We start from the raw sequence: 25,738 nt of genomic DNA, 5'->3' as shown, positions 1-25,738 counted from the left end.
GTTGCTCTGGGTCTGTGCAGAGCTTGTGCTGGGTTTTGTGGGAAGGCCCCACAGGACAAGGGGGAATGGCTTCCAAGTTGAGTACAGGTTGGATATCAGGAGAAACTTCTTTATAGAAAGGGTTGCTGAGCACTAGGAGAGGCTCCCCAGGGAGGTGGTTGAGTCTCCATCCTTGAAAGTGTTTAAAAATGATCTGGATGTGGTGCCTGGGCACATGGTTAGTGGTGGTCATCAGGAATAGGGTCATAGAGTTAGGATGAGGTTGGACTTGATGATCCTAAAGGTCTTTTCCAGAAATTCTTTGATTCCATAAATCTGTGATGGATTTTAGAGGTGAGAGCTGCTGTGGAAAAGTAGCCCCTAAATATGGGTCAAAATAAATATGGGGAAATATATAAATTATGGTTGCCAGGTGAAACGTGGGGCTGTTTCCCTTGGTTGCTTTGTGTCTGAATGCTTTCTGAGCAGCTCAGAGCCCCCATCCTTGGGTCTCCAGGTTCTTCCTCTGAAAGCACAGCAGTTCTCACCCCAGGAGCTGAGGCCTGGGATGCTCAGATGTCCAATAGCCAAAACCTCTTTGAAGAGAGCAACTGCAACCTTTCCAGGCTGTTCTTTCTTCAATTAACAGCTCACATCTTGCTCTCTTAGAGAGACCCCTTTGCTGCTGGTCAGGGGAAGCAGGAACTTCCCTGCCCACAAAGGCAGCAGAACTCATTTTTATGGCTCAGTGGATTTATTTTTTGTTGGGGGGGAGGGGGTTGGTGCTTCTGGAGAATATTTGCCTGATCTGATGGAGCATTTTTCATGCAAGCAGACACCTGGGCTTGCCAGGCTGCTTTGCAGCAGAGTGTGCTCAGCTGGCTCTGTGGGGAGGGCAATGCATCCCCAGGTGATCCCAGTCCATGGTGTTATTGACCCCATTGACGTCAGCACCTCCCAGCTTCTCTCTAGCAGCACTGCAGAGAGCTGATGAACCCTCTGAATGCTGTCCAACCTTTGCAGAACTTGGCATCTCATCCTCAGCTGAGGAAATGTCCATTTTTGACTATTTTTGGGGAACAGAAAAAAAAAAACCCAACTCCTTTTAGCTTTCTGTGTGCATCTCGTTTTGCTGCTGTTCTGCAGATCAGCACCACTGGGTTCTTATCAAAACACTGCAGCTTTTATTTGCTGATAGATCAGTCCAGCAGGGATTGTTACACAAAACCATGCCATGGCATTTTCCTTGCAGAAAATTACCACATTTAAGTAACTATTTGAGCAACGAGGTCTCTTCTCAAACCACTGTATTTAAACTCTTTCCTAACCCTGAGTGACAACTCCATGGGAAACGGAGCCTTCCCATTACAAATGTTGTGTTGAATCCTTGCTGGAAAGCCCTGGAAAAAACTGACAGATAAACTTCTGAAGTAAACTGGAAAAATAAGCTCTGGTGTATGAGTCTCCTTTCCCTGAACAGCCTTTTCTTGATATCAGTGCTTGTAGGGGAACAAAGAGGAACATAATCTTGCAGCATAATTCCATTTTCTTTTCAGGATCAGGCTGGGCTTGGACAGAGGGTTTTCAGCATCCTGGTATTGTTCTACTGATTTTCAGCCACTGAGAATCAGAGTAGCCTGTCCAAATAAGGTTAATATCAGCTTTAATGAACACAAACTCTAGTTCTTTAGACTTGGAAGCCTTAGTCAGTGGCACAGGGTTATTCTCTGTACCTTGAGATGTAACCAACAACCTTTGCAGTCACCTCCTACAGTCTGTAAAGCAGTGAAGGCAGAAATATTGTTTTGCAATTGACATTAACAGGAAGAGGCATATTCCATCAGCTTCTCTTGACTGGTGACTCTTTAAAATTGGATCTTTTTTTTTTTTCTCTTTTTTTTTTTTTTTTTCCCCTCTCCCTCCCTTTTTTTACCTCCCTACTGATTGCCCTGCTCCAGTTTCTTTCTTGTCTCTTCCCTCCCCTATGACATTTGTTTATGAGGGTGATTATTGGTGTTACATGCTGGATATCAGAGGTTTAGATTTACAGAAACCCTCCCTGTTTAGCCTGGAGACTGAGGGGTTTTGGGTGTCAATCTCAACCACAGTCTCCATTTTCTCACACATGAAGAGCAGAAGGCTCTGTAACTCCTCTGGAAAAGGAATCACTGCTGGACAATACCCATATACCCATTAATAATACCCATTGTCATGGGCTGGGTTTGTCCCCAGGTGTATAAAATAGATATATAATTGTATATATGATGGTAAGTGTGCACCCAGCCTGGCAGCCTGCTGGCTGGTTGTGCCTTGTCCTTCTCTTGTCCTTCTGCACATTTCAGTTTTGAATCCAATATCTTGGAACCTTTTTCTGTCTGTGCCCCCCCTCCCCCCAATGCTACTTAACTTATCTTTTTCCAGTTATCATGTAAATTGTTATCACATCAGTTTATCAGTTCCTCCTTTTCCTTGATTCTGTTGTGTCTGTTGTGCCCAAATAGCAGCCATTACTTCTCCTTCCATGTGCCCCAGGCTGACTGCTGCTTTAACAGCTAAATCTGCCTTATTTCTCCAGTCGTTTTCCTGATTCTTATTCTTTTGAGGCTTTGTGTTCATAATTCACAGTTGATTCCCTGTGAGATTTACCCAATTAGAAATTTCTTTTCATCATATTTAAATGAGCTTTCTGCCATCTGGCCTCCACCTCCAACACGCAGTGTAATATTCCCCTCAGAAAATAATGGAAATTAATGAAAATCAGAATGTTTTTATTGACTTGACTTGCGATCCTCTGACCTGCTTGGCAATGTTCCTTGTATTTTGTGCCCATCAGGGTCAGGGCTACAGAATTTAGACACTGGTTTTCAGTTTTGCACTTTGAATGTCCACTAGTGGAAGGGGAACTGGAGGAGGAGGGGATCTGTTTCTGCAGTAATTGTATATTCAGTCTTAAATCCTCTTTGGTTTCACGTGTGGAATGTTCTTATAAATGATTAAGTTGTCATGCTCTACTCAATACACGGAATAAGAGATTGTTTTACTCCCTGCATTGCATTCAGTCCCATCCTTTGGAGTGGCATTCCCTGCTTCAGCCTTTCTGAACTCTGCTTTTCCCATGTCTGCTGCTCCTTTGCCTTTTTATTTCAGCTTTCTGCTCCTGAGAATATTCTCCTCCATCCTGTGACCATCTGAAGAGGGAATGCCTTTAAAGATACAATGAGGATACCCTTTCTTTCCATTTATTTTATATACAGATCTTACACTTCTGCACAGAACAGCATTGACTAGAATATGCCTCATTGTCTGAAACTGCTTCAGCAGTCCAGTGACCCAGCCCTTATCTTGGATCAGCTCCTCCAGAAATATCTTTTAGAAATAACTTTTAGAAAGGCTGCTCCCTCTGGCCATCTTGGGGGTAAATTATCTGAGTCCTTGCTTTTTTTTTTATCTGCATGAACATAAATTTTCCTGAGCCTTTTCAGATCTCCTAGATAGTTCCCAAGATGCAGCCCTCTCTGCCTCTCAGGATGTGCACATCTCACTTGGCTGCCAGCTCTTTATTTAAGCAGTCCAATGTAAGGAGATCCAGCTGCTTTTTGATGTGGTGATTAATTCCAAAATTCATCCACAATATTTTTTTTGTAAGTAATGCAACCATCAGACCATTTCCTCCATTCTTCTTTGGAAGTAACTCTCATTAGGATAGGACTGGTTGGTTGGTTGGTTTCTCTTCCATCCCCTATAAGAGCTGCAGCATAAGGCCAAGCATATGTGTTTCCCTTTTGGGTTTTCCAACAATTCAGTCTCCACATCTTCTGCCTGAGAACACTTTGTGGTTTTCTTCTGTTGATGCAGAAAACAAGGGTTGTGACCCTGTGAGGTTTCACAAGAGGGGAAAATGGGATTTCAGTTTAAAATCCCCTTGCTCTCACTTGTTCACTTATGCCCCAGGATCTCTGTATGTACGTATCCCTGTGACCTGCTCAGGATTCCTGGGAATGCTGAGGATGGAAGAGGGTTCTTGCAGTGCAGGTGTGGGTGGGGGTTGTGTCTTTCTGAGCTGTCAGAGTATTTGCTCTGTGGGGCTCCTTATTCTTGCAACCCTCTTCTGGACATTCACCCTTTCCTTCTTTTTAATGCACCCACTTCTTTCTGGGCTTGTGTCGAACAGACACAGACATGAGAGATGCCCTGAGGGTACTGAGATGGGTGTAGGGTTAAGGCACAGCCCCACTGGGGTCCTCTCTGGGTTTATCATCTGAAGGCTCTGGGCACTTGTTGTTCATGGCAATGCACAAGAGGATTCCTCACTTGGTCAGTCCTGCTCCAAACCAAGCTTTGTTTCCCAGTTTTGTGGGACACAAAACAAAAAAACCAAGTTTTGTGTCCCAGTGCAACACACTGAAGAGTTTAGGGTGGTGTTTTTACTTTGGTCTCTCTCTTTCAGTGAGGAACTAAGGAGCTTTGCTTTTCTCAGTAAAGAGTGGATTTATTTTTTTGACTTTGCTTAGCAATGCAATGCTGAAACAAATGCTGCAGAGGATACACAGAGAAGGAATGTTTTTACACGTAAAGATAATGTGGAGAGTTAGGAAAGCAGGTAAGCAGCTCTTTTTTTTGTGGACATTATCTCTTTTTAATTGCACTTGGTGTAACAGGAAACAGACAAAACAACCTGGCCTCAAGGAATTTCACAGTTACTTTGGAGTCGTGGGGAAACTGTTCCACTGTGATGTCTAAAGGAGAAATTTCCTTTCTTTCTGTGAGGTAATAGTTCTGATCCCAAGCAGCTCCCTCTGTAGGTGCTTTTTCTGGCCAGCTCCAGACTGGGACTTCTCAGTGGGATGACAGAGTGACATGCTGTGATTGTTATAGTAAGGACATCATGGTGCATTCCCTCTGGCAGTGCCCAAACCCTTCTCCTCCTCCTTCACACATTGTTCCTAAGGCTGAGCATTGCAGATGTTAGCATTTAGACACTGATTTTCTTTTATGTCATTTGTAGCTTGGTGGCTCGGAGAGAAAATAACCTCAATCTAACACATAAAGAGGCAGCTCAGAACACAGGAGTGGCAGGGGCTGCTTCAGCTCACTAGATAGTTACAAATGAAATGCACGTATTCTTTATTTTGTATTAATACACTGTAATTGCTTTACAGAGTCCAGCATTTGAGTTGCAGGTAAATACTACAGATAAACTTGCCAAACTGGAGCTCACAAAACTAGTGCATTTATCCCAAAGCAGAGACTAAACCCTCTAACTCCTTAAAAAAATACATTAAAGAACGTACCATACACACACACATATTGCACTTGTTTCCATATGAAATTTTTACCCCATATACATCACACCAAAGTCTCTTCAAAGGAGTCTGTAATACCAGATAATAAAGCTAATAATTACTCTAACAGTAGTGTACACAGTTCTCTAATGTGAGACATAACAGACTTGGAACAAAAAAGCTGCTTCAAAGTAGTACAAAGAGGTGCCCAGTGGGTACTCTGCCGTATCAGAAGGCATCTGAAGCCTTTTATTCTAATTGGCTTAAAAGAAATTACATGAAATGTTAAATATGCTTTTGGTTGAGGGGAAGAGTCACTCTAAACTACATAAAAAAACACATTAGCTTCCCCCTCACCAGCACTGCAGAGCTCAAATGGGCTTAGATTAGTTGGCACATCCTGATAAATGAATCACAGAACTCAAGAACAGTTATTTTTGAGTCCTGAAATGCACAGTATCCTGGGGTTGGATGGGGAAGGAAGTGGTTGTGGTTCTGGCAGCAGCCCAGCTCCTGCAGCAGAACCTCTCTCCAGAGGTGTTCTGGGTCCATGAGCAGTTTTTACCACGTAGTTCCTTGACTGCTTGGTCAGATATTAAAATTCCAGAAAGCGTTTATTATGCTGTGGGGCAGGGAAGAAAGGATGAAAGGACAGGACTCTTTGATGCCTTTTTTTTTGTTTTCAGCAGTGAAATGCCTGGCCTGCAGTATTTGTTTTCCCTTCCCTTTGTTAGTCACTTCAGGTATCATAGGGGTTTCTGTGTTCCATAGCTATTCACTGTGTCAGACAAGTTTCCTTTGGAAGGGAAACCATCCAGTGATACCTTTTCTATCTCAGCTATTTAAAGTAGAGCTATCCAGTCCTCTTTATCTTGCATCACCTAAGTGGTGGATGGATGTGACCCCTGAACTCTCCTTTGCTGATGCCTGGAGCATCACTGTGAAATCGAGGTAGAAGCTGAGCACTTGTGGACTGAGTATGCTGCACAACTGGACCATGCTTAGAGCAGGAAACACAAGTTGCCTCTCTAGCTGTGCACAGGAAAGCAAAGCACCTTCTGTTGGCTGTCAAACCCTCCCCTCCTCCACCCAGCCTGCAAGGCAGTGACTGAAGCCCTGCTATTCCACATTGCAGTCTTATTGCTGTAAATGCTGGCTGATGATCCACCTTTCTGCACCATCATTATGGGTAGTATCAAAGACCTGAGCTGCCCCAACCTGGCAGCAAAGAGCTGGTGTTTATTTCCTACAGAAGTGGTAAGCACAGGTCCTCTGCCATCCCTTGTGCTTTAAGGAATCTGCAGTTGTGCTTAAGGTTTGCTCAGGTGAGGGCTGAGCTGTCTCACTGGGAGCATCACTTCCCTGTCCTCCTGGGATAGAGACAAAACTCCAAACTAGAAACCTAAACTTCCTGCAGATTCCCAAACAATCCTCCTAAGACTCTGGTGACAAAGTTCTGGAGACACAAGTGCTTGGTGAATTTACTATTCCTTGAAATGGTTGACACATCAACAGTTTGTGATGCTAAATATTGCTGTAATACTTTCAGTGTTGTATATACATGAACAATCAAACCAGTAAGAAAGTTAAAGATTATGTTCCACATGGTGGAACATGTGCTCTGAAGGGACTTTGGCTATAGCAAGGATATAAATGGGGTGTTGTCTACTTTCTTCAGAAAAAAAGCATATAGGCTGATAAAGAACAGAAAAAGGCACAGCACTATCACTTCACAGGGGTTTTTCTTAAGCTCATTGTTTTTTATCCTCAAGTTCTAAAACCCTAAATAATTGTCCAAATATACAAAGCTCAATAAACCACCAGCAACACATACTGCAAATTCAAAACACAGTTTGTTTGCTTGTTCTTAGAATGCAACAGAAAACAGATGGATCCTTACCAGGGATCAGAACTTCCTCAGGACAGAGCCCTCCACAAAGCCCTGCCTGCCTGAAGGGTTGATTTCAAAAGCCACCCAGGGTGGAGTTTTGTTTTGCAAATGCCATTGGCTGCAGCTCTTGGGTTTTCTCATGGTACTTCTTACCTTCTATCTCTCTGTTAGCTAATTCTTTATTCTGTAGTATTCTGATCCCCACCTGAGGTTTCCACAAACCACTCTCAGGTCTGGGTATCCTTTGACACAGTCAAGATAATCAGCAGAGATCCAGGAGCTTACCTTAGTGAACAATTCTGAGTTCCTTGGCAGGCTCAGGAAATACTCTTGACTTCCTAGCAAGGGAAGTGGATGCTGCCTGAGATGACTGGGGATCTGAGAGACTGACCATGGAGCAGTTCCACATCAGGAGCCTAACCAGCAATTGGATGCCAAGGAGCAACTTTCCTTTAATCCCACCTAACACTGCTGTTACAAGAGTTTTACAGTTGCCATCAGCGCAGACCCGATCTACCCTGAATTTCAATGAAAACTATTGCTTTTATTGTCAAGAAGTACAATACAATGTGCACTCATTCTCATTTCTCCAAGTGAATGTTAGATGGACGCTGACAAACTCCCCCGTTTTTTTGGAAGGGGCTATTTCATTCCTCTAGAATTCACCTTTTTGCCTCCTATGCCAACTAGTTCTTTGTGGGATGAACCAGCACTATCTGTTCTCTAGCCCCTGCCACCAAGAAGAGTTAGTGGCCACTTCTTTCCACCTCCTGCTTTTTTTTTTTTTTCCAGTCAGGTGGATTTTTAGTTCCCCTGTTAATTCAAAGGCTGAAAAATTACCATGAACTCTGGGGTAGGAACAAAAAACAAAAAAATTCACATGCTTTTCCATTTGTCCATGTCTTCCACTCCCGTGTTAGTCACCGCCTGGTGTTAATTCACCAGGACGTAGCCACTGTGCTGGGGATCCACAGTCTCCATCATTTCACAATCCAAGAGCCCAGGCAGTTCTGAGAGGGTTAATGGATCATAGTTTGTCTGGGACTCGTGAGCTGCTGAGCTGCCCTGGCTGTCAGGCAGTGCTGCCCTGCTGGGCTGTGCTGGCTCCAGGGAATACTGGCACTGCTCTGGGTAGTCTGGCTCAGAGGAGGTGACAACAGACAATTCACGAGTCTGATAGGAATATTGTAAGGACTGTGTGGGCTCCTGCTGCACCTGGCCTGGTGCTGACAGCCGGGATGAGCTGGTGATCCGGGAGGGTGGCAGTGGGTCCAGCTGCACCTTCTGATACTGACTGAGGAAGGGGTCGTATTGCATCTGTTCTGAGGAAGGCTCCATCACAGGGCTCAGAGCCTGCTGCAAGCTGAACTGGGCTGATTGCTGCTGCTGCTGCTGCTGCTGGGGTGGCTGCTGCTCTTCTTGGCATGAAAGTGGCAGCTGAGTTGACCTGGGGTATGAGCTCTCAGCTATCTGCATCTGGTTAAAATACGCTTGGAGCTGGGACTGCTTCTGGAGAAAGAGTCTCTTCTGATGCAGCCTGAATCAAGGAGATAAACCACAATTATTTTTGCCTTTTGAGGTGTTAAGGTGCTAGTACGAGTCCTGTGTGCTAGTCAAACAGCTCAGCAGAGAGTCAAGTCCAGAACTGGAAAATTCCTGGGCAATCTTGTTTAATAAATACTACAGCAAACCAGGATCTTCACCTTGCAGCAAATGTGTGGAGGTTGAGTTTATAGACCCCCTTTTTAATCACTCAGTGAATTTCCCACGTGCAGCTACATTAACTCTGTGCATTGTTTAATTTTGTTTGCTAAGAATAAGATGACTGAATTTGAATTTTAGATCTGCTGCTCCCTGCTCTATGGAACTTGGGAGCTGCAGACTTGAGTGTAGGTGGCTACAATTAGTGGGAATTAATCATACTATTATAACAGGCTACTAATAATGGAAATGACCACAGTCTCCCCTACTGTATTATTCTTCTCTGCCCTGTGTTGCTTTCTATGAACTCAGTGTCTTACCTGTGCTCCTGTAACTGCTGTTCCAGACTCCGAGGCAATTCTTTGCAATATATCTGGCAAGTATTCTGAGCTTTTGATAGCAGAGTGGGTTTCTGCAAGAAAAGCAGGAAAAAAAAGTGCTGTTTTAAATTGCATTCCATTTAATGTACAAGTCCAGAAAACAAGCAAAAGATTGTCTACCATTATGACCATGTCACTGCCCAGTTTCATTTTCAGAAGGTGTCAACAGAGCTACCATCAAAACCCACAGCTACTGCTGCTCATTGGCTTCTAACATGTAGACAAAGGACATCTTTGCATGATGCAGAGAATACATAGAAATGCATTTCTATAAAATAAATGCATAGAAAATATAAATGCATAGAAAGATTTCTTCCCAAGTGAAAGAGAGCTGCAAACTGGAAAAGAGTTTTTTCTTTTTAAACTGAAGCTTTATGATTTATTTTTTTTTTTAATTAAAAAAAAAGTGAGGTGGGGAAAGAAACAGTAAGCCCCAGAGGATCAGAACTGGGTCTTCAGATGCTGGTGCATAACTTTTATAGGGTGCAACACAGATACAGGTATTCACTGACCAGCTGCAAATTGCTTTAGTAACACTGTGCAGACTGAGTAGGAAAACAGCAGTTATGGAGCATACTCTTTGCTTAATTAGGGCCAGTGTGCAATAGAAATAAAATACAGTGCCATTTCAGATTAATTCAAATGCAATTTGAAATTCTAGAGAGAAATTTAGTCTCTGATTTTCCTGAGTAAAAAGATCCAAAGTACTCCTGGTGTGCAGTACCAGCTGCTGGATGGAGCCAGGGGAGGTGCTGTACCTGGAGCCTGTGCTGTAGGTACTGGGGGTCTGAGCTCTGCCCTCTGGGTAACAGGGGGGGATGTGCAGCATTAGGGAAAGCAGAGGCAGCTTCCTGCTGCTGCTGAGATGCTTCCTCCTGCAGAAAGAAGAGGAACAAGTTTCACCCCCAGAAAAGGGTTTCCTGCACCCTTTTCTTTAAGGATTTCCCCTTCACAGTTGCCACGTGGACTCTGGTGTCACTGGGTGCTTTCATGGCATGGTGAGGAGCATGAATTAGAAAGATTTGAACTATCTGTGCTGCAAAATGTCAAGGGCTCCCATCTGTGACTACAATTATATGATATAGAACATGGTTTTTTGACTTGCCCTCTGAAATAGTAATTGTGCTGGGCTAGAGAATGATCCAAACTCTGAGTGTGCTTTTCTGCAGCTCGCGTTTCACAGCTGCAAAACAGAAGGCAGAAAGCTTGCAATAGTGGTGGAGATGCTAACTACAGAGCAGGCATCTCTAGCAAGCTGGAAAGTGCTGACAGGGGAGGGGAGAGAATTGTTGCCATGGGAATGCCAGGAGCACTGCAGCAGGTTTACACCCAGGGACAGATTCTGGTGGAAAGATTGCAACTTGGGGAGTGTCAGACCTGAAGGTTTCCAGCAGCCAGAAAGGAACAGCTGGAGCTCCAAGGCTTCATCTGCAACTCTAGATGCTTACAGTGCCTGTGGACTTCTTACCCATTTTATTCATGGGGTTTAACAGAAACTTACTGTTTTGATCTGTTGTTCCATTTGGAACAAGTAACTGGGGAGCTTGTAGGAGCTGTTCAGCATTTCACTGCCCTAATCAAGCTGTTATCAATTGGCTTTTACACTTCTTGCAGTTGTACCAGACCACAGCATTACATTCCCAAAGCATTAACACCTGAAAGATGGAGCTTAATTTGTGGTGTAAGTACCTGTGGAGGGCTATTAATGAGGTCCTGCAGCTGGGTGGCAGGTGAGGACAGAGAAGGTTCTTCTTCTGATCCCATCTGTTCATACAGCATCTGGACTTTGTTCAGTTCCAGGATTCCTTTTGTTCGTGCCAGGTTCTGGAGATGCTGCCTGAATGCTACAATTCCTGGGGAAGAGTTGAGCAAAGCCCTTGTCAGAAAATCCCTTAGCTTGGTATCAGGCTAGCACAGCAAGTGTGAGATGAAGCAGCAAGCAGGTGGCAGGGTGGCTGGGTGCTGCTGGTGTACATTTAATGCCATATTTCTGTAGAAGATGACAAAGGTTCCAGTTACCTTGGGTGAGGGAGGTGTCAGAAGCTCTTCGACCCTCTCGGAAGCTGACGGGGGAGCGGTTGTGGGTCTCTCGTTTTTGGGAGGTGAGTGCCTGCATGGCTGGGTTGGCAGGTCTCAGCCCTATGAAAGGTGGGGTCATTCTGGGTGCTTGTTGGTTAGTTAGTACCATTTCTTTCAAGGAAGGAGCATCTTCCAGGAATTTAACATCTCTCTGGATGGATCCCATGTCATACTCGGAGTCGATGCTGCCCAGGGATGAGTTCTCATTCAATGAGTAGACTTTCCCTGTGACAAAAATCAAAAGGCAGAATAAAAGGAAAGTGCAGCAGGATTTCAGCAGAGGAAAGGCCAACACTGACTGTCTTAGAGAAACTGAAAAAAAAACCCCAAGTTACATAAAGTAATTGTACTCCAACACTTGGAGGACCAGAGTGGAGATTTGCTACTGGTTTGTACATTACTGCAGTGAGAAGATGCTGTGCAGGTGGTGTTCACTGGCTTGTTTGGAGAATGCTGGGTGTTCCTTTCCACAGATACATCTGAGCTGAATGGCCTAGTGATCTTGCTGGTTTTGGAGTACCTGAGAACCCAGAGGGCTTTGTTTCCCCACTGTCCTCCTCTGCCAGCACATCTTTAGGGCATGAATGATTTTGGGACATGCAGTTATGTGAAAAAGAACTTCAGGTCAGACTTCACCAGTTGTTACTGGGGTTGTACGTGACTGTTCCAGCTGTGTGTTTGCTGGTTTGTTTTTGTACTGTCTGTACAACATGGGGGTTTTTTTTGGAGGGGTGGTAGTGGTTTTTTTCCTCCCTTCAGCCTTTATAGCTAAAATGCCAAGTAACAAACCCAAGAAACTCTTTTGTGCTTGTCACTCTTAAAACCTAGTGTGTTTGGATTGAGTACTGAGACTATGAAATGAGTTTTGGAGCTGTCTGTGTTAGCTGGTTACCTAGTTACCTAGTTACTTAGGTACCTGTGGCTGGCAGCATCACCAGCTGGTTGGTCACCTCAGCCAGGGTGTGACGTCTCTTCCCACAGCGAGCTGCCCGGAGGGCTGCAAGTGTCTGGGCAGGGTCATCTTCTGCTTCTCCTTCTGTCTCTATTCCTTCATCTATAGATGTTTCCATCATGCTGGTGGGCAGTGATTGGCATCCTTTCCTCATCACCACAGGAGGTACAGGATCCAGCAGGCAGCCATTTACCTACATGGCACAAGAAGATGGGCAGCTCTCAGTTATTACACGTGGTTGACCCTTGGTTAAACTTTTACTTTACCACCTGGAATAATATTGAAACAAGATGTAGACAATGAGATAAGTACTCAAAATTATCTTATACAACGATAAGATGTTCTTTAACACACAAAAGCTCCCAACTTCCACATATTTCACTCAGTCTTTGCTGCCCTGTGGTGCTGTCACAGACCTCAAAGTCTGGCAAAATGGATCAGACTTCATCTGTACCCAGACACCTGTAAAGCTGTGGAGCCACCACATCCTATCAGTTGACTCCAGTCAGGTCTCTTCACTGTGGAGGTGTGGAAAGGCTACAGAACCTTCCAGTCTGAGTACAGGAAACAAAACCCATTAGGTGAAGCTGTAATTTCACATGGTTTCCAGTGAAAATTTCAGTTGTTCCTAGTTATAGAAATGGCCTTGCAGAGAATGGCCACAACCTATTTGAGGTGATGCAGTTCTAATAGTTTTTGACAGTCAGAAGTTCCTGCTGGCTATTTACCCTTCAACAAAAAATTAACAAAAATGTGGCTCTTTTGGCTGGCTTATGAAATTGGTAGAGACATTATGGTATTTTAAGGGCATGATATTTTAGATGCTTATTGTTAAGGTTCCATTATAACCTCCTGTTCTCATTTGTCTGAATTTTTGGCTGAATTGCTGAGGAGGTTACTCTGGACACTCAGCAGTGAACCCTTTGTATTAGAAGCTGTGGATGAGGAGTCTTCAGGGCTCTTAAATATATTTGAGAAGAATATAAAAAAAAAACACCCCACTTTTGTAGGTTGATTTTTCTTTTACAAATGACATTGTGGTAAGATTGGTGTGTAAGGAAAGAGCATGAGGCACATGAGTGATCCAAAAAAAGAAGGTTATATGCAAGAGAGATGTAGAAAAAGAATCTGGAATACCCTAAAACTCTGACACTCAGAGAGCACTTCGGGGAAACAAGCACCATGTGGTTTGTAGGAGAAATACAACAAATCAAATGTTTACATACTAAAGGTCTTTGCATTGGACTTTCTGTGAGAGGTTACCCAGGAATGAGAACTTGCTGGAGACCACAGAGTTTTGGGGACAGCATAAGCTTAAAAGCAAGTGCCTGGGAGGAGGCTGAGTACATTTTCCTTTGAGGAAAAGGCTGGGGAAGTGGAGAGAAGCAGCTGGGTTCTGCAGCTCAGTTGATGGCAGGACACAGGAGCTAAACTAAGGTCAAAGAAGGGACATTGGTTTGGATTAGCAAATGCTCTAACTCTGAGGATGATGATGAACTCTGCCCTGTCAGAGGGACCTTCTTCAATTCACTAGTACCACTAGCTCTGCTTTCACCAGGGAGTCATTTAAAAGCCAACAACCTCTTTTTAGCCTTAATGATTCTGGCAAAACAGCAGAGTGATTTAAAGCTCTTACCTTTGGTGTCTCAACTCTTTCTTCCTCCATAAATGCTGTCTCTCCCTGGCAGGTGGATGGAGGGAATGAAAAGGTTTCTGCTCCTGAAGCTGAGGGAAGACCTGGAGACTGCAACAACCTTGGATTTTGTGAATGCAAGTTAACTGCAGGTACAACAGCTTGGGCCTAAAAAAGGTTTTAAAAAAGTTTAGTAGAAAGCAACATACAAAGTCAAAAAGTAAAACTAACAATCTGTAAAGCAGGGCAAGTGTAAGATTTATTTCCTCATTCTTGATGAATTACATTCTTAGTCTTTAGACTTTAAAAAAGCACAAACACCAAACCACAAATGCCATTAAACTATCTACTTATTGAAGCTGAGCACTTAATAGCAGCAAAGACTGTGTTGTGGACTCTTTGGTGCCCTCCAACTTCTGACATGCTAGAATTCCTTTTTATATTCACTACAAAATATTCCCATGAGGCACAAGTTTCAGTGACTTTTCTAACATGCACTAATTCCTGTAGGAAAAAGCATAAGAATAGAGCAGCTGGCTCACAAAGAAGGTATTTGAACAGAGGGAGCAGTGTTGAAGGAGAGGTGTGCCCCAGGGAAGGGAGGAATTAGGAACACAGAGATCTTCAGTGTTCCTTAACCTTCATTTTTCTGAACTGGAGCATCCACACAACAACAGTGTCCTGTCCAAAAGGAAACAAGCAGCCTTATAGAGGAGCCTGTGGTGCCACCATGTGTGAAAACATCATCTTGTTGCTCAGGATAGCTCCCAGGTCTGCTGCAGTCCTCAGCAAAAACTGGGGGCATGGCTGTAAAGTCCAGGAATTTAGTGCAATAAGGAACTACCATCTAGGAGAGTTTTTCTTCTTCATAGTTCATCCTTAAATACATCTTAGAATTTAAAATCTGCTTTACAATACTGTGTGGCTTTGTTGTTACAACTACTGTCTAAACAAATAGCTGGTTTGAATCTTTGTCAGCCATATGGTTCCTGGACCTATGTTTTGAAGTGATTTGGCTTTCATTTCAACAGAATCCAAACCCAAATAGTGTCTTGCTGCCTCAGGTGGAACAGGAGCATCATAGCTGTGATGGAAGTGGAGTGTGCACACTTGTTCCATACAGCAGCAATACAGTACCTAGGAGGCTGTGAACTTGAGAGAGTATTTACTTGACACCATGATAAATCTGAGTCATCTTAGGCCAAGTCTTTCATGTTTCCAATCATGCATTAATGGAAATAAAATCTGCACAACATCTGTGCATCTCAATGAAACAGAAGAACATGTTCAAATATAATCTGAGAATTACTGGAATAAGACACAATAAACTGTGCATGACCTTTCTGATGAAAATTATTAGGGAAGAAGCAGACTGAGTAGCCTTGGAGCCTGTGCTGAATCAGTCAGTATAATTGGAGTGGGCAGCCTTCTGCAATGGAAAACCTGGCACCAGATATGAGGAGCACCCAGAGTTGGTCTTGATAAAACACATGTGACATCCTTAAGACTCAAAGCAAGCAGTCAGTCATCACAGTGGCTCTGTGCACAGAGGTTTGGCAGCTGTGCTGCAAAGACTCCATGAAATTGGCCTCTTGCTGGGTCACAGGAGGAAAAAAGGAGGTGCAAGTCTTAAAAGAAATTACATTACTTAGCAACAAATCTGAGTCGTGAGATATTAAGAGTCTCACAATGATGATATTTTTATTGGGACCTAAGATATCATTAAGGATTGGCATGATGGGCATCTTAACCTGATAGGGTGCTCCTAGCATTTTCTTTCAGGTTCTGTGGGACATAGGAAGCTTATCTAGAGAACAGCAGGGGAGAAAGATCCCTTCAGACTGACTGTAACACTAAGCAGTCCCTGCATGCTTCATGTTGCCTGCATGTTGCACACTCCCCAGAAATGTCTTTTCTCTCCCATTTTAACCCACGACTTCCCAGAAAAAACTCTTGAAATTCTCAGAAAAAGAAAGGAAGTGTTCTAATTAGAAGCACAAGCACAGTACTTCCAACCACAGATACCCACTACATCCAAACCCATTGTTTGTATTTTGGGTCTGGGAATGCACTCAACTCCCCTTTTTCCCATCTGAGACTTTTTCAACTCATTTGTCACCAGGAGAAAAACCCAAAACCATCTTTCCAAAAGGCTGCCACGGGTCTGCAGGACACAGAAATCAGGGAGCAGCAGTGGATGCTAAGGGAATCAATGCAGAAACACCATGCTGAGAGAGGGGAATGTCTGGTACAGCCTGAAGCCAAGCAGTGCCAGGAATCAGAGCTCACCTTGGCCACTGTCTGCTCAGCAATGGTGCTTGGCCGCCGCTGCCGAGCATCCAACCTCTGCTCCACAGGGAAGCTGCTCCGGTGGGATTTCAGCCTTTCCACCAGCAGGTAATAGATGGCAGCAAAGTGGTTGTAGCTCTTGTTCTGCAGAGACTGCAAAAGAGAAGCACTCGGGTGTGGGCACAGCCACGTGTGAGTTCTCTCTTCTGTTGGAGGAGCCCAGGAAGGAGAAGGAATCGCCACCCAGCGGTGTGTGAGAGGGGAAGGCAGTGGGGTGGTCAGACATGGTTTGAGCTGAAACTTCCTCAGTTGCCAGTGAGAAAACACAGATCCTTTAGCTAGGAAGGAAACTGTGCTCCTGGGACTGTCTGATCATTTGCCTTTTGCCAGGCAAAGAAAAGCATCAACTTTACATTAGTGGGAAGCTCACAGGAGCTTGCTGTATTTTAGGCTACAACAGTACCTGTAGCTCATGTTCAGGTGCTACTCTACACCCTCAAATACTTAAACCTGGAGAAGGGACTTGGCTCCAGGTTCTCCTAAATTTATTTGCCTTTCCAAGTCACTGGAAGGCATGGGAACTGAGCCTCTACAAAGCAGAGGAACAACCATACCCTTCTAGCAGAAACTGCCAGCCTCCACAGTGGTTTGAAGTATCAACCATCCTAAAGGCAATGATTGTGATACAAGATCTGCTTGAGTCTGTTTTACCTCAATAGTTTTCTGCTGGTCTATCCCAAGGCTGTGCATTAGTCTCAAGACCTGCTCGTTGTATTCTCCAATGGGAGGCTCATTATCTGCTGGAGGATAAAGAATGGGTCTCTGTGCAGGGACTTCTATGAGCATCCACTTGTGCTCCTTGATCTGAGCTATAGATAACCGTTTGGATGGGTCAAGGACCAGCATTCTTCTAATCAGATGTTCACACTCTGTTGGGAAGAAACACAAACCAAACCTGCTAAGTTTTAAATATATTCACCCCAGACCTCCCAACACAGAGCATGGCAACAGAAAACTGCCTTATTTCTACCTAAATGCTCAATGCATTTCCTGAAGGCTAAAGCAATCTCTCAAAACAAGATAAAAGTTATATTAAGGACAAATTTCCAACTTCTTTAAATGCATGGTATAGCTAACAGTGACAGTCCTTCAAGGGAAGGAGCAAATGTGAAACAGCAGATCTGCAGTCACAGCAGTGATTGGAAGACACAAACCTGGATCTAATTCCCATACCTTTGTCAGCAAAGGCACAGAAATACAACACAGTTCAGAGCCAGCTCAAAAATGTGCCTGGGAAGCTGAGGGGTTGCTCTGGTGCCACAATAAATTCAACGTTTATCACACCAAGAGCATCAAGAGAAGACGTGGTTACCTTCTGACATAAAGTAAGGGATCCTGAACCTCCCCTCAAGAACTCGTTGCCTCAGTATGGGGAGTGTTGGTCCATCAAAAGGCAATGCTCCACAGACCAGAACATAAAGGACTACACCCATGCTCTGGAAGAAAGAGAAAATTAATGTCATTTTTCAAGCCACAAGCAAAGTCTCTGAGGTTGGCCAGCCAAATCCTGTCCCTGAAAAAATTAAAATTATGCTCTGCAGACACAGGAAATTTCTACAAAAAAGGAGCTGGGTTTCTAGAGGTCCCTAAACACTGAGAAGGTTCAGCTATCCCAAACCAGCCTGGCTTGGAATACCTTGTGCTGACAGGCAGGAAAGCTGCAGTGTGATGGGTTAGGGACTCTGGCTGAAGCAGGGAGCTCCATGGAGATGACTGAATGATACCTGAAAAGTGAGCCCCAACCTCAAGTGAGAATTACAGATACTTTTTTATTCATCTCAATGTTGTTCAAACAAAACCAAACCTCAAACAGCAGCTCCTCAAGACAAGAAACTGTAACCTTTTGAATTTACCAACTTGCCAAAGCCTGGGCAGGAGGGATCATTTAATATGAGCAAAAGGAGAATACTTGGGCAAGAGCTCTCCTTTAACTCCCAGACTCATTTTTTTTAAGTGTGCAAGTTAATTGGCACTGCAAGTTCAGCAGATATGCTGAAAATACAGAGCAGCACACGAGATGAAATAACCAAACCAGACCCCATGCCAACCAGTTGCCAAAGACAGCACCAGATGTTGCAGGGGCAAAGAAGCAGGCAGTCAGCATTCACCTTCAGGCTTTGTAAGTATGCAGAGATTTTTAAATTAAATATATATTTTCAGAAGTCACTTCCTTCCCTCCCTAACATGCCAAAAGCCTGAAACAAAACCAAACTGGGAATGAAAATCAATCTCTGAGAAGGTGCAAAGGGTGCACAGAACTTTTTCAGTTAATTTTAGTCTCTTTTCCATTTGATAAGGAGATGGTTGTGCTCTTCATCCTCTTCCACCAGAGCAGTGTGCATGGAGAAGCACTGACTCAAACCCAAGCAGCAGAAGTGTCTGTGGCACCAATGTGCTCGTTTCCAGCTAAAAGAGCAGCCACCTCTCAGAGTCCCCTTAACCTCCTCAAGAACCTGCAGCCTTACGAGTTCAATTTCCACTTCACACAGAAGATTCAAAATACACTGAAAAAAGCCCAAAGTTCACACATTCAGCCAGGAAAGCTTTTGGAGTAGCTTCAGTTTTTCATCCAGTGTGCACTTCATAGCCACCTGGATAGGTAGCTTCAATCCCATTCCCTGTTAAGAGGCACTGTGTGACACTCAAGACATGAAGCTGAAGAGGAACAGCTTGTCTGCAGCTTCAGAAAAATCAAGGATGATTCCTTTGTTCCAGCTTCCTAAAAGGCTACTTGAATCTAGTTAAAAAATAAATAATGATACCCAGATATCCAGCTGAGGTCCCTCGTATTGCTGTCCTTCAAAAACTTCTGGGGCTGCATATGGTGGGCTCCCACACCACGTTGTCAGAGGCTCACCACTCTTATAGAAATTCCCAAATCCAAAATCTGTTGAGGAATTAAAGGGAAAGTCACTCCAAACTCCAGTTGCTTGACAAAGAATTATTATGCACATGGAATAGGCCTGAAAGCTCACTTTGATTAATGAAAGGCTCTATGACAAATCCTTTTACCAGCACTCCCACTGAAAATATTTACTGGGATGCTGAATGTCCCATACTGTTCTTTTCATGGCAACTAAATGTTTGAATAAACTTCTACCAGTTTTCTAAATCCCAGTTTATAAACAGCTATCATCAAAATTCAATAAACTGAAAATCATGCACAGAGATGAGCTTATTTATTGCCAAGAGATACCTGAAATTCAGTACTGGATCTGAGATCTCCCAGGTTTTCTTTAGGTGCTCTCAAGCCTCAAATACAAAACAAATCTTGACAACAAAAGCATCCACCTTGGAAATGGGAAGAAGGAACTCTCCAAAAGCAACAGGTATGGGAAAACACAAGTCCTTTAGCTAGGAAGGAAACTGTGCTCCTGGGACTGTCTGATCATTTGCTAAACAGCAAAGAGAAACCAACTGAACACTTCTGCCTCAACATCTCCACAGTCTGAAATTCAGTGCTGTAATTCTGCTGCAAACTTTCTGCCACCTTGGATGTACAGCTGTGCAATCACCCCAACCCCTTCTCATCTTTATGTCCCTGGGTGCTGACTGCTAATGATGAGCTCCCATCTTTGTGATGACAAGTGATACTTTCATCCCTCATCTATTTCTGCATTATCAACAATCAGACTGGAAACTTGAAAGACACACATTAAAGTATTTAAAGTTCATTCTACCCTTTTAACCCAACGTCCCCAAGTTATTGTATTCTAGATAATTAACAGACTTCATTCCAAGAGAACATCTCGGGCTACTCCAAGTGTCTGGTACAGGTAGAACCCTCAGGAGGTTCACTCTCCTACATCAGCCCAAGGTCTCCACTCAAGATCAGATACCCAGCCTCCCAGCAATGAACTTTTGAGGTTTGTCAGTAATCAAAGAGCAGCCCCAGTGCCTATCAGTGCCAGAAGGACTGAAGCTGAAGGTCAGACCACAAGCAGGAGCCCTGACAGTGCCATGCCCTGCAAGCACTCGGAATGCCTGACAGCTGCGTGAACAGTTACACAACAGCATCTGGCATCTCCCCATCCTCCAGAGGTGCAAGGGGCTCAGGTCACCTCAGATCCCAGAGCCACACAGGAGACACTGAGTGTCACATTTACCCCATCCTTCCTTTTGCATACTCCCTCAGCTCTGAAATATCTCCAGCTGTAAAAACAGAAGGGGAAACAACAAAATCTTCTACCAAAAAACCCCCCAATCTCTGTATGGCACCTGCCTTTTCCCTATCACAGCTGGACTTTTGTTCAGAACATTTTTTAAATCATCTTTGAGGAGATTTTTCTTCTACACATAACTGGTGTGGCAACCCTGACAATACTTCAGGAGACAAGAAGGAATTTCATCTCTCAGAAGCCCCTTGCCACCTGCATAGGTGTCATTAAATCTCATCTCTCCCTTCTCTTACCTTGAGCTTATCAGGTACTCATCATTCTCTTAGCACTGCAGATAAATATCACTTGTTCTCTCTCAGGTGTCACCCTCATAAGTCTTCATACCAGGTTCACAAGTAAATGTGCATTTACTAGTATGTTTGTATGTATATTGTGTATTGTATGTACATTGTGCATTGGTGAGCACAGGTATATAAAGCATAACCTGCTTGAAAATGCAGATGCCAGTTCCTAAGGAACTGAAACTCTTGGCCTCTGCAGACTGGGTTGAAGTTAGCTACTTGCTGAATGTGAACATGTGGAAGAAGTTGCTTCAAAGAAGCTCCAACAAATCTGAACAGCAAAACAGGCTTTTAAATAAGAGTGTTCCATGTAAGAGAAGCTTCAGGTTTATGTTACTGGCTGCTTGGTCTATTGGGCTTCCTCAATTTTTAATTATTGCACTGGCAGTTTAGTTGTCCCACTTCTAGGAGTGTTCAAGTGGCCAGGGTACAATTCAGCACCAAACAATCCCTGCTCTCCCATTCTCTCATTTCCCCTCCACCTTGTTTCTGCTTTGCAGTTGCTGATCTACCATAATCACTCTGGATCAAAAGTAATCATTTTCACTTTAAAGCACTGTTAGGGTTTCTAGTTTCACAGAAATGGATTTTACCAACATTACTGATGCTTCAGGGAAAAAATGCCAGACCTCAAAAAAAACTTGCCAGCCAGAGAATTCTAAAAGGACTGAAACTGGACTCATTACCAGAGGACTCAGATTATAGAATGGAATGTTCTTTTTAACATTTGCCTGAATCTGCACGTGAAAAAAATACAATCATTTGCAGTATTGTGTCCAGTTGAATAAACTCTGTGTTTGTGCAATCTGCAAATATTGGCTCTCAACATTTGTGGTATTCTGTTTCTCAATCTCATTACCCTCTCTAGAATACTCTTGCGTTTGGAAGGTATAATTTTTTTGAACCTACATCATTTAAATGGAATTTTTTTTTTTTCCTGTTAAAAATGGAAACAGACTTAAGATTTCAGACCCTTTTGCCATCTGAGAAATGGAAGCTTCCTGCCAGAGCCACTGCAACTTCTGCTGTGCAGCAGCAATGTGAGGTGGGCTCTGTTCCTCTAAAAACCCTTTGGAAGGGAAAGCAGCTCCAGAGCTATATTAATCCCTTCTTCTGAAATTACAAACAGGATTCAATCTGCCTGGCTTCAGAGAGCCACATGGATCTTTTGTTAGAGTAGTAACACGAGCAAAGGAGATAATGGGGAGAGAGGTCCTGGTGGAGGCAAGGTATGAGTGTGTTAGAAACAAACCTGACCCACTTCATGAGCTGAATGCTGAGCAGCCAGCTCTGACGTCAATGCATATTTTACTGTCCACCAGCAAGACAAACCAGCACCACAACCTGCTTCAAAATAACAGTCTCTGCTACCTGGTGTGGTTCAAACACAGCAGCTTCACCATGGAGATGAGATGCTTGCTGCAGGTGTCCATGAGACAGCCTAACGTGGGGCTGGAAGCAGACAGAGGGAATCCATCCTCAATACAAAGCTGGGTTTAATTTTCCCAGATGCACACGTTTCAGTGCACAGACAACGAGCAAGTTTTATTTGATGACAACAAAGTGTATCAGTCATCAGTAACTGCAATCCCTCCAATCCCTTAAGAAAAATAAAAAGCAAACATGAAGGATACAAAACAATCCAACAATCCAGCTACCTACAAGCAATAATGTTGGGAAGAACAAAGGAATCTTGCTAACAAGAAATCTGATGTCAAACCTGATACAGCATTCCTCAGCCACAATGGTCTCAGTGGACACTGTTTCTGATGAGCACCTTCTTTTAGGTTACTTCTGCTGGAATTTAAGTTTAAGGCTTTTGCTCCCAACTACTTAGCATCTTCTAGAACAAAGATCTTTATTCATCCTCTATTTCTTGTCCAGTTACTAAGAATAATTAAAAAATCCTTTAAATTTTATCTATCCTCTTCTTTTAACACAAAACTATCAAATTTCAGTCCATTCTCCTTGTTTAAGTATAAAATGTGGCAGGTCATCAGCTCAGGTTTAGGAACACTTACTTCTGAATCTTCATCTCCTTTTGTGCACATTTCTGTATTTGACTAGAAAGTGTTGTTTTCTTAAAGAGTAAAAGATTCAACAATAGCTGTAGAAGCATCAGAATGAATCAAAAAGATCCACTGGAAGTTAGGAAGAGCCTGGAATGGCCACGAGCACCTCTGAATTTCATAGCTGCTTGGAGTGATGAGCAAGGGACAGCCCATGCAGAGCTTTCTATCAAAATAATTCATCACTTACTGTCTTGTTTTTCCATTGCTAGATTAATTTGAATTAGAGAATAATTGTTGCTATCAGAGTTGGGATCCTGGCTGCCCTTGGTTCTTCCCCAGTTTGATAAATGAACCATGAAGGATATGAACTCCTGGAAGAGACTGTTGTCAGGCACAACACCAGATAATCTCAAAATCACAGATAAACCATTCCGTGGAATTCATCTTCTGTCTCCTTTACAGAGGAAAACAAAACACCTGGCTCAGTGCAAATCACTACAAAGTTTTTATCAGTCTTAATTTTCCTCCAGCTACTCTATGACCAAAGCTGGACCTGGGAATTGCTGCCCATCTGATCCAGCTTGACAAAGATACATGGAAGAATCAGACCATATGAATCACTGCCAGTTAATGAGATCATTTACATACAGACCACTGGTAATTAACTTTCTGTAATAGAGCACAAGAGCAGCTCAGAGGATGAAAGAGAGAGCAGCAGCTGGTGGAATCCAGGAAACTATCATTTGTCAATGCTCCTATTTGAGTCCCTGGAGAACCAAGGTACTGAAATTCCCTGCGACAGAGCAGTTCAGGTTTCCAACCCTTCTGTGGTTGAGCAGCTCTCCTGAGATGCCTTTCAAGTGGGGTTTTTGTGCCATGCTCACACTGCAGTGTCCTGGGAGACTGGGAATGTGCCTCCCCACTAAGGACATCCATGAGAGGAATACCTTGGAATACAGAATACAGCCCTGCTCCAGCTCAGTTGAGGAGTTCTGAAGGACTCTGCCAGGTTGGATGTGACAAACCACAGTGCAGAACACTGATTTGGAGGAAAATAAATCAGAATGTGGTTATGAAAATGGTGAGAAGCCTGGCAGATCAGAAGGGAAAGCACAGATTGAACAGTATCACAAAAATTCCTTTATATTTAGAGTTCAGTTCCTCATAGTAAGACATAGTAAGATTTCCTGAAGCCATAGACCAAGTAAATACAATGGGTATGTCAGTCATAAATCACCAGGTGCTAGGATTGTCTGCTAGAAATAAATGCAAGATTAAAATTGGAAATAAAAGTAAAAATACTTGATAAATGGTAGTGCTGATGAACCTGCTAGATCAGAGCTCAACAGAGTCCTTCCCAATGTATGCTGCAGTATTGCAGAGAGAGGGGTGAGTTTTTGCAGCACAAATGCTAACCAGTTAACTAGGTGTTAATTTTTCCTTTAGAATCTTTAATCCCACTATCTTCATAGACGAAAAGGAGTGGATCTTATAGAGAGCTGCTGGCACACTTCACACTTTTCTGCAACTTTACCTTTATGGAAAGTCCTTTTCAGTTTATCCATTTCAGAAAAGCCAGAGAGGAAACTGAAGGATAAAATTATCCAGCAGTGATCAATAACTCAAAACTGTTTTATCACTTTACCTTCACTATCTACTTGAACTTCCTTCTCAAACCTAGCAAGCTCACACCTATACCAATGAGCCTCTTACAGCAGTTAAGCCTTCCTTTCCTCTTCCCATATTATTGATGACTGAAGTTCAATAGTCCTCCAAATCAAGATGTTATCCTGCTTACCCCCTTCAAGTGTCCCTGGGCTAAAGTCAGAGTGGAAGGATTTGTAGAACTGTGATAAGCTGACAAAATAATTCCCATTGCTAGCAACATCTGCTGTGTCTTAAGTTGATCATTAAAATTGAAATCATGCATTCAAAAAGAAAAAAAACAATCACTAAGCTCCCATTTTGAGTTCTTCTCATGTTGAAAGAAGTTATTTGAGTAACTGTTTTAACCTGAGCATCTTGCAGCGTTATATACATGATATAACACCCACAAAAAGTGGCTCTAACTCTGAAAATCACTTCCTTTTTTTCTGGAAAGTATCATAGAGCCAATCTAGGAATTATTTTGGCTTTGTGAGCTGTGATTTCCATAAAGCAAGACTATTCTGTATGACCCCTCTGATTTGCTGTACTTTCTGTACCTTCCCCAGGGCAGGCACCTGGGGCAGCAGCAGCCGCGGTACTGTCATACAAACTGAGGTGTTGGTGAATCCCATCTCCATTCTGAGTACCTGCTATTTTGATGTTCATGTTGTTGTCCAGCAGCAGGTTTTCAGCCTTCAGGTCCCTGTGGACAATCTTTCTCCCGTGGCAATATTCCACTGCCGAGAGGATCTGCCAGAATTTGCGCCTGGCCTCGGACTCACTCAGGCGGCCGTGGCTGGCGAGGTAATCTGTTCAAACAAGGCACATTTCAGTGGCTCAGACAGCAAGAAAGAACCCTGGAAACAAAATTATTCCTCTCAAATAATTAGGATGAGGAAAACCAAAAGTATTTTGGTCAATCCCAGTTTCCAACCCGTTGTTCTCACGCCCTTCCCTCCAAAACCTTTGAAAAGGGAGCATGGAAAAGCTGTTGCCTAATGAAACTCTGCTCTCTGCTTCTTCTTTGTAATTACCTGGCTATAGGTAGGGGAATACATGGAATAACCAGGCACTTCACCAGCATGAAGTACTTGAAGATTGAGCCTATCAGTTCATGCACACTTCTCCCTCTGAAGCCCCAACAGAGGCTGTGGGGTGGCTGGGAGTGGATTATTTCTGGAAATAAAACCAGTACCCATCAGGTACCCATTCTGACCTCTCATCTCCCTTGAGCTGCAAGCAGAAAGAACATCTTGTTTTCATGTTTATGTTGTGCAAAACTAACGTTAAGCCTGAACCAAATGATCACTCTGAAATGGAAAACTTCATTTATCCTCACGGAGAAAACCAAGAGAAACAGCAGCTGAGTGAGTC

The 25,738-nt window shown here is 43.4% G+C and overlaps 1 protein-coding gene across 1 annotated transcript in view; it reads right to left on the bottom strand.

Annotated features, from left to right (window-relative positions):
* Window positions 1-5,086: 5,086 nt before the first annotated feature.
* Window positions 5,087-25,738, bottom strand: part of SIK2 (salt inducible kinase 2) — a 32,664-nt gene continuing 12,012 nt past the window's right edge. The window contains exons 4-15 of the mRNA XM_030464673.1: window positions 25,012-25,173; window positions 19,009-19,133; window positions 17,559-17,682; window positions 16,898-17,115; window positions 16,187-16,339; window positions 13,901-14,065; window positions 12,229-12,457; window positions 11,253-11,537; window positions 10,923-11,086; window positions 9,992-10,108; window positions 9,174-9,265; window positions 5,087-8,689 (exon numbers count right to left, since the gene is read on the bottom strand). Coding sequence (XP_030320533.1) covers window positions 8,086-8,689; window positions 9,174-9,265; window positions 9,992-10,108; window positions 10,923-11,086; window positions 11,253-11,537; window positions 12,229-12,457; window positions 13,901-14,065; window positions 16,187-16,339; window positions 16,898-17,115; window positions 17,559-17,682; window positions 19,009-19,133; window positions 25,012-25,173 — 2,438 coding nt within the window. The 3' untranslated portion in view covers window positions 5,087-8,085. The remainder of the gene's footprint in view (window positions 8,690-9,173; window positions 9,266-9,991; window positions 10,109-10,922; window positions 11,087-11,252; window positions 11,538-12,228; window positions 12,458-13,900; window positions 14,066-16,186; window positions 16,340-16,897; window positions 17,116-17,558; window positions 17,683-19,008; window positions 19,134-25,011; window positions 25,174-25,738) is intronic.

This window comes from Calypte anna, chromosome 24 (genome assembly GCF_003957555.1).
Source record: "Calypte anna isolate BGI_N300 chromosome 24, bCalAnn1_v1.p, whole genome shotgun sequence".
Classification (NCBI taxonomy): Eukaryota; Metazoa; Chordata; class Aves; order Apodiformes; family Trochilidae; genus Calypte; species Calypte anna.
The sequence above is the reverse complement of the archived record's forward strand: the minus strand, read 5'-3'. Positions and strand labels throughout refer to the sequence as shown.